The sequence below is a fragment of the Phaethon lepturus genome, unplaced genomic scaffold, assembly GCF_000687285.1.
Source record: "Phaethon lepturus isolate BGI_N335 unplaced genomic scaffold, ASM68728v1 scaffold25248, whole genome shotgun sequence".
Classification (NCBI taxonomy): Eukaryota; Metazoa; Chordata; class Aves; order Phaethontiformes; family Phaethontidae; genus Phaethon; species Phaethon lepturus.
In genome coordinates, this window is record NW_010558660.1 from 34,044 (window position 1) to 43,025 (window position 8,982).

The 8,982-nt window shown below is 46.0% G+C and overlaps 1 protein-coding gene across 1 annotated transcript in view; it reads right to left on the minus strand.

The window, feature by feature from the left end:
- The window catches only part of ALPK1 (alpha-kinase 1), a 30,812-nt gene that overhangs the window by 21,679 nt on the left and 151 nt on the right, over positions 1–8,982 (minus strand). Inside the window, exon 2 of the mRNA XM_010293143.1 lies at positions 4,176–4,332. Within this exon, the coding sequence (XP_010291445.1) occupies positions 4,176–4,332 (157 nt within the window). The remainder of the gene's footprint in view (positions 1–4,175; positions 4,333–8,982) is intronic.

Here is an 8,982-nt window from a genome sequence, read left to right on the forward strand (position 1 = left end):
CCATCCACAGCAGGGAGCACGGGGTCAGCCTGAGCTGCAGCAGCTATTGATGTGTAAGATAAAAATTAAGTAAAGCCCCACGTCATTACAACGTGCTTGCAAACGGACTCCAATCTTGAAAAAAATCATTAAAATATTAACGTGGCACGAATTATCCCACAAGAGAACTACTTGCGTGCATGGAGTTGTCCTTCAATGAAACCCACAACTGGGTTTGTGGGATCAAAGCCTACGTGTACATGGGCATGTTGCCCTCTATTGGCTGGTCACCGAGCGGAAGGCTATGTCTATCCCTTGGGATAGTGAAGATCTACAGGAAAGGTAACCCCTGGCAGCCTCCCTTTCGGATCTGCAGCCCCCGTCCGAACCCCCCAGCACATGTGGTATTTAGAGAAAAGTAGTAATCCCTCCTTATTTACACTTGTCAGCAAGGATGCTGTTACAATTCTGATTTTGCTTTGATTTGTTAAAACCAAAAATCCCTGTGCTTCCCAGTTTTACTTTGGATACAGATGTTGGTTATCACCCTTCAAGCCTTAGTGCAGATTCCCACACCAAAGGGGCGTTCAGGCCGAGACGGGGGCTGCAGGATGGGCTTGGTTTGCTAGCTGACGGCAGCCGACAGGGAGGTGCTCTTAAAACCTGCTAGGAAAACGTGGAAAACAGTATGTTGAGCTTGTTGAACTGGGGTGGCCTTTATGTTGGTTAGTGAATCCCCAGCCTGGAAAAGAAAAAAAAAATAAATACACAAACCAAAAACCTCCACCTTCTATAGGATGCAAAGATTCTGTAAAACCAGAAGCGCTGGTTTGCCTCAAGGATTACAGTAAATCTGTTGCCTTAAAATCCCTAGGGAGGTTCAGTAATTTCATACAGTGAAGAGAGAGGGGGAAAAAAACCCAGAAAAGTTGGTGTACATTGCCAAAATCTGCTCTGAGCCCTGCTCCGGCAGCAGCACAGCTCCCGTTGAACCGAGGCTGGAGCGAGAGAGGAAAGCCTGGCTGGCCGCTACCCCCTGTCCCCCCAGGTTGGTTTTGCCATGCCACCCTACTGCTCCAGCCAGCCTGCAGAAGTCATGAGCATCCCACAGCACAGGCGAAGAAGAGCACTTTAAAAGGCTGCAGGTGCAGGTGGCTTTGCCTTCTTGATGTGTCAAACTAGCATGCAGCCGCCAGCAATGGGTACCCCACTTTTTAAAGTGCAACATTAAGGCAAACCCTTGAAGCCAAAGCCTAATCCGCTTACTCGCTGTGCTGGGCTCACGGAGCTTTTCAGCCTACTCGCAGAGTAAAACATCCTCACGGTGAGCCCTGGTAGCCAGCGCTGCCTCCTCATAACACCACCAGTGTGTTATGGTAATGAAGTGCCTTTCTTTCATGGATCTCAAAGCACTTTTTAAATGTAATGAATTACAGTTTATGAGCTTATTCTAAGCATGGCAAATTAAAATCAACAGAGATGAAAAATTTTAAAGCTTTTTCTGAACAATAAATCGACAAAGACTTTTTTTTTTTCCTCCAGGGAATTAAATTATCCTTCTGTCCCTCATGCCAAAGAAAAAAAAAAGAAGAAAGTTGCTCAGACTTTTATCTTTCCTCATCACACTGTAATCACTTTTCTTCAGTCTCATTTCTCCCCCAGCTTTTTATTCAAAGAACTGAAGCAGCCTTTGCTCTGCCTTGAAATTTTATTAAAAAAAAAAAAAAAACAAAAACAGGGGGGGAAGGAATGGATGAAGGGGAAAAAAAAAATCCCCTTTTCTGACTAATACTAATAATACAGGTCAAAATGTCAGTCTATCTACAATTAAATGGAAAACAAAAAAGGTTTTCCCTTTTTCCCATGGTACAATGGCACTGGAATATAAATTACTGATGAAGATGAAATAATACTTCAAAGCACATGGGCAAAGGCAGCACAACGTTTACAAAGTATTTTCAACCGCACGATGAAGCATTGAAGACAACGGTAACCAATGGACTTCAGGGGGTGTCGGTGAATAGTCCAAAACTAGCATGCGGTAGGATTTTAGGTCCCTATAGTCTATGACCCCATGATATGCTTTGTTTAACAAGGGCAGCTGCAGTTATCAACAGATGTTTCCGCAATAAATAATTGGTATCATCTCAGAAAAGATCCATCTACCTGGGGAGAGGGCATAATGCTGCAAACACTGCTCCACTATTACAGCCACATTAATCTCCCATGTAGCCAGGTCTCTCGGGGAGTTTTCTGCAGGTGTTTATCCTGGGAGAGAGCAGACAAACGCTCCCGAGTTAGAGCGCTGCGTAGGGATTGTAAAAGAGGTCAACCTCTGCCATAAATTTCTGTCTAAGGCCACACACACCAAAGAGAAAAAGAACATAAATACCCAAGAAGCAGCCGCTCCCTGCCCCTCCTCAAGCAAATTCAGGATCCCTGCAACGTAGGATGCTGGCAAGGGGACGCTGGGGCCGACACCTCCCAGCCCCACGGTCGGCTCTTCTGAGCTTCTCACTGCTCACTGCTATTCAAAGTAATCGTCGTCCTCAACAAAACTTGCTGGCCTTACTTGGACAGGGCTCTGTCTGAAGCAGGTGAAATCTCCTGGCCACCTTGGAGTTAACAGCAGCTTTGCAGCTGGGATTTCAGCAGGGCCAGACCTCCCTGCCCCGAACCCCAGATTTTCAAGCCGGACTGCCCCTTCCCACAAGGAAGCGTTGGCTTCAGACATGTGCCACAGCAAGCAAAAAACAGAAACCAACCCCAAAACTTAACAAACCTTATCTTTATGTCTCTCCTGCCAAAGGGATACTCGTTACCCTAGATACTATGTTTACCATTGAAAAGGGAGTCCTCTGTTTGCTACAACTCATGTCTGACATGCCTCTGAGAAAATCAGAAAAGCAGAAAGCAATCCACATTTCTTGCCGCTGCCTAATCTTTAAGCTCAAACTTATCACCTTACAGGATGGGATCCCCAAGCACCATTTGGATCCTGCAACTCCTTACACAGCCAAGTATCCTTTACTCACAGGAGAAGTCACATTAAATTCTTGCCTTTCCTGCCTAGGTTTTGGCCAGCTTTGGTCATCAAAGGGATCCTGTCAAGTAATTTTCTTGAAAAAAGAAAAGCAGGTGATGAACTGCACAAGCCCTACTAAAGTGAGTAACCCTCATTTCCTCCTAGCAATGCTAAATTTAACAAGGCACAGCATTCTTTTCAAATTCCTTTTTTTTTTTAATTACGTAAACATTCAGCATTTTAGTTTTATTATAATGCCAGTTCTTCAGGGAAAAGGTAAACAGAACCTTAGTGGAAACAGAAACAGAACTGCCCTGTGAAACTAGAGGAACAGACAAAGCAATTGCCCAAACTCGCGTGGGCCAAGTGTGAAAGTGAGCAGAAACAGCATAAATGCAGTCAAAGTCATCGCTGCACGTTTCAGTGAATGAGATGGCTGTTCTGCAAGGTGCTCAGTACATGGACAATCCTTATATACCTCTGGGATCACTTCTAGACAAGGCAGAGCCAGTGCGCTGCACTCTACACTCTTTGTCATTACCATGTTTTCCTTGCCCAGCGGCAGGCAAACGCCTGGACACACTCAAAACCTTATCACTTGAACCAGTTTTATCTTCCTTGCACTGGGAGAGCGCATAAAACTGCAGGTACCAGCAAGACCTCCAACCAACAGCCTTGCGTGGTGTTGCACACCCATCCGCCGCGAGCTACGTAGCCAAACAGACCAGAAGCCTATGCCCAAGGCAGAGCTCCCACTGATTGGTTGCAGTGGCAGCGAAGGACAGGACTTTCCTTCCCTTGGAAAATGCAGTGGTGAGATGGAGATGAGCTGTCTCACAAGGAGGAGGAAACCATGATTCACACATGTTGCTTCATAGCAATTTCAATAAAAAATATCAGAAACTATATGAAGCTTCTGGGGCCCCCTCTTGTCTGAGGACCAAAACAAATGTAAGTCACATCTCTACTTTGTCCCTTTGGCCTTCGTGAGCAGCCTCATCCCAACACAAGCTCACTCACCTCTGCTTGCTAAGCAGTTCCCCACTTGCTGCCGCCACCGTGCAGAAAAACAAGCCCCTGAACCCCCAGGTGATACCACCTACCAGGGCTCTGCGTACCCTCAAGCACCTCAGCCGGATGTTTTATGGAACAGGTGTGTTGAACTACATACCAGCAAATCGGGGAGCCTCGCACTGATCGTATCTTGCAGGTTTGTTTTGTCTTCTGGGCCAAGGTCTTGTTTGTATTGCCACTTCTCTGGCACAAAGGGCCACTTCATTTCCTTTGCATCCTCCAGAAGGGTACTCAAGTCTTCAGGAAGCAAAGCTGAAAAGGTCAAAGAGCAGGTAAAGATACTGCAGCAGGTTCAGCTGCAACACTCATGACAGAGCACCTAACCCGCAAAAAGCATATCTCCCCTCCCTCTCGGACCTTCTTGCAGTTGCTACCAGCTCTTAGCTCTTGCCACCAGCCTCATCGGGAGGGAAGGCGAGCTCGCCTGTCATCCTGTTACCCTTGGCTGCTCTGCCCTCCAGGTAAATGGGAGCCATCAGCCATTAAAAAGGCTTTTAGCAGGAAGTCAGGTCGGCTGGTGGCTGGCTGGGCTGAAGAGCTACTCCAAGAGAAACAGGAGGAAACCTGTTCCCTCATGTGAGGAGAGGACTCCTGGCAGAGCAAACGCGGCTGACAGCACAGAAGACCTTTGCTCAGGGCTTGCTGGCGACAGTGGCAGAGCCAGCTGGAAGAGCCACATCCAAACTGAGAGATAAATCCAGGCCATATAAAGCAATTAGACAAAAATCTAAAGGGATATAATGAATACCGAGCATACACTCTTGACGATAATTATTTGACTGATAATTCTGAGTTACTCAACCTGCTGTCAAAGCAGTAGCCGTAGACCACAGGACACACTTTCCCGCAGCACAAGAGAGCTCACTGCTATAGCAAAACGTTTTAAGCCACGTGCCTGGGAACCGCTATTAACATAGCGGTGCCCACGGATGCATGGCAGATACCACCTGAAGTCTTGCTATGAGATTACCTCTTTGAAGCTGATGCCCCTTCTTTGAAGCCAGCTTAGCCAAGTACTTCACACGAGCCAAGGAGCTGGCCTGAGCTTCTGCATCGCTCTTGCAGTTTGCAACAGAAGTTAAGAAGAAGTTAAGAGGAGAAGGTGCCCTTGGTCCAGGCATGCTCCTACCCAGGCATGGCCAGCATGGAGCCACACAGAAACCCTCATCCTCAAGCCTTTCACTCAAGGGTTTCCAAACCCTGTCCAAAACACAGCTCCGCTCCCAGCTAGAAAGGCCAAGCACAAAGGAGTCAAAAGACAGATTTATTGGGGTTTTGTTTTGGACGAGGCCAAAGTACTCCCAGCTCCCACGCCTGGCCCCTGATCCTCCAGCCACATGCCAGAGCTCGCAAGGCAAGAGCGCAGCTTGGCCCACGCCCTGCTTCCTCCCCGTGCTGGCCCTTCGCCTCCCGTATAACCATTGGCTTGGGTTGGACTTCCAACCTGACCCGACTAAGGATGCAACTGCTAGTAGGAGCACACAGCTGGAGATCTGGGCTTGGATTTGTCCCTTCCTTTCAGCTGCAACCCACATTTTAATGTTCCTTGAAACAGGAGTGAAGCTGCAGCCTAAGAGTGCTGTGCTGTGCTGGGCTAACCACTCGGCCAGGCAGACTCTCTGGCCAATAAAAGTGGATTAACAAGGATTATTGACCAGATGGGGTTAATGGTGATCATCAGCTGCAGATCTAGCCCCTTCTGGCCATTAATCCCTAGAAAAATCCCTGCTCAGAGACCATCATTGCTTTAACAAGGCAATGCAATAAATGTATTCCTACATATTTTTTAATCAATCCTTTAGGGATGACTGTAGAAAATGCACTACATCAAAAGTCTATTTCATGCTCATGTAACAGCGCATTCATCGGTAGGTTTTTCCTAGGAAAAAGTGGGAAGTCGGATATTTAGGGCTCTTTTTCCAAAAAGTCACCTTTAAAAAGATACCACTTTTTCCAACCCACATTTTCTCACATGTTGCTGCAGCTCTGGACACACTTCCCGTCACAGGTCCCAGCTTCATGCGCAGTCACGTTTCCCTGCCCTTCTGGAGCGGGACTCAGCCCTCCACACCATGGCAAGTTGGCCAAGTGGCAGAGCTGGAGGGGAGAGGAGGTCGTGCTCCCCCTGCAAAATCAGCGCAGGAGCAGGGATATCCATCTCATCACAAGGAACGCAAAATGACGGACAGAGGGTTTTATCTTCCCAAAATCTTTTCCAAAGGAAGATGGGGGCACGCTGAAAGCAGTCACAGCAAGCACATTTCCCCATATGATCCCATAGGACTGACATTTTGGGAAGGGATCTAGAGAAAGAGTAATAGGATGCTTACACAGACAGCCTTTCTGTCTCCTTGTCTACCTTCTTCTTCTGTCTTTCCCACACAAACTCACCCTTACTCAAATAACACTAAAAAGGTAATAGTGTCAGCCAATATAAAATAATCAGTGGGATAACGTGAAGCATAAAGGTATTACTGCTCTTCTCTTGTTCCTGTTTCCCACGTTATCCTTAACTAAACCTTAATTGCCCTTCTACTTGATGCACTAAAGAACAAAGAATACGGTCAAATTCTTTCATATTGAACTTAGGTTTTTTAAGAGGCCTCCTCCGCAGTCACTACTGCAAAGCTGGCTAGAAAAGGAAAACAGGGAAATATTTTCAGAAGGATTTGTCAATCTGGGGGCCTTCAGTCATCTTTGGGGTTGGACATTCGTGTAAGCCTAGCAGAGTACCGCTTCGAGCCTTGCTGCCACATCTAGTTGCCATCACATGGAAATAAACACAATTAGTGTGTTAATAACACTAAAATCATGTTGTATCGCAGGAACATCCACTAGAACCACATCAATCAGTTGGGGAGCCCATGTGAACAGTCCTGCAGCCTTCAGCTAAAATTCAACTCTCAGGACAAGAGTTTACTGTACAGTTAGCTGTTCTCACCACAGGCAATATAAATTCATTAATTAACGAAGGTTGAACTGGCACAGAAGTTGACTGGGATGATTTCTAACCTAAAAAGAAATAAACAAGCAATCCAGGCCCACCTAACACCCACTCTGCCCCCTCAACTAAAGCGAGGTAAGGATGCGGTCCCTCCTCTCCCCTCTCTCCCCACCATTGATATATATTTGGCTTTCAAATTTTGGCTCCTGCGCCTCCTCTGAGAAAGCTGGGGCAAACAAAGGCAGCCCCAGGAGGAGGGGGGGCAAAAAAACCCCCTCCGTCTCTGCGCTGGGAGGGTCCCCTCAAAGCCCAGAGCCCTGCCTTCCCCAGGCAGAGAGCCCCAGCAGTTATTAATGTCGCTGTCACCGCCCCGCTGCTGGGTATTTTTCTTTCAGCTGATGGGAACACGGTCCTCGGAAAAGCCCAAGCCATTACTTCAGGCTCTGATCGCCGATTTCCTGAAGCAGTTTACCTGAAGGACCATGTCTAATCAAGTGATTATAAGGGCACTGATTTACCTTATCTGGAACTAAACTGATTATTTCTCATACTTCGTGGTATTTAATAGGAGAAAAGGAGGGAGGAGGATGAGGGAAAAAAGCGCTACCTGATTAGGAGTTCAAGAGCCTATTCTCAGGAGCCATAATAAAGCTTAAAAGAATTTGTGATGAGGAAACAAAGTACCCTTTGTGGAAAACAAAAAAGCAGAGAAAAATCTTCCAGTATCCATAACAGAAACCTATACGCCACCCTCCACCGCAAACAGACTTAGGTGCTTCAGAAAAAGGCAGCTGACCTCCCAGCAAGAACAAGGATGGTCAGAAAAACATATTCTCAACGGCTCCACGCTCCGAGTCAAACAAAGGATTTTAAAGATCAAATTAACGTTATGGCCGAGTCATTCATGCAGAGCAAAACTAAACATTATTAACACTAAGCTGAAAACGGACAGTACTGCAGATGTGTCATGCAAAGGAGAACCTGCACGTAAATAGATTTTTTTCTGGTTTTTTTGCTAATGCCTTAGTTTCTCCCCACAAAACTTTCACCTTCATCCTTTACTATATTCTTCCGTGCTTGCTGAAGTTATTTTCCTGTGTGGCAGAAAGGCCTACATAACCTTTCTACCCTCTACCGAAAAGGTGTAATTCAAATAAGTTCAGCAAATCAACTGTGGCTTTTATTTCATGAATAAAAAAGCTGTGGCCATGAAGTTACATAGCCCTCAAAGTCTGAGCCTAGAGAAAACTGAACCGAGTGTATTACATCCTTTCATGATTGACATGAACTGGATTTCCACTGGAATTAAGAAATAATACATTTTTTTACAAACCAATCAAAGGACTATGACAATACCAAATTAAATGCTGGTTTGTAACGCCAGCATTAAAACAAATGAAGAATGCTTCTATTACAGCTCTTGCTGCATACTGCTTCCTTTCCCCGTTATTTATTCCAGCCATTAGCTGGCATGGATTTTCCTTTCAAGAGGGATATTGCAAGTTTTTTTTCTTTGGACACCACTTATAGAGGTCACACACATTTTACAAGATAAAGATTCAACCAATGAGCTCTTTAATATATTAGGAGAAGCTGACAAACAGAAAAGGCCCTCCCCCAGTTCCTATGAAAGGAGAGGAAATATGTGCCCTTATTCAGAAGTTGCATCCTTTTTTTTTCTCTCTCTTTTTTTTTTTAATAACTGAAATTTATGTGCATCAGCAAACTTTCGGGCATTGTTCTTCCCAAACTAAACTGTTCCTTACAGCCTCATGTTTACTGAAGCCTAAAATTAGAACTGACAGCAATTCACTGCAACAAAGTGGGCTTCTTTCCCTGCCTGCCTGTAGCCCTCATCCCATTCACGGCCTTGAAATCCAGGCATCTCTTGACACTCATCTGCCAGGAGAAGAAAAATAGGGCAGGGTTGAGGAGCAGCGGCTGCTGCCGTGGTCCTGCC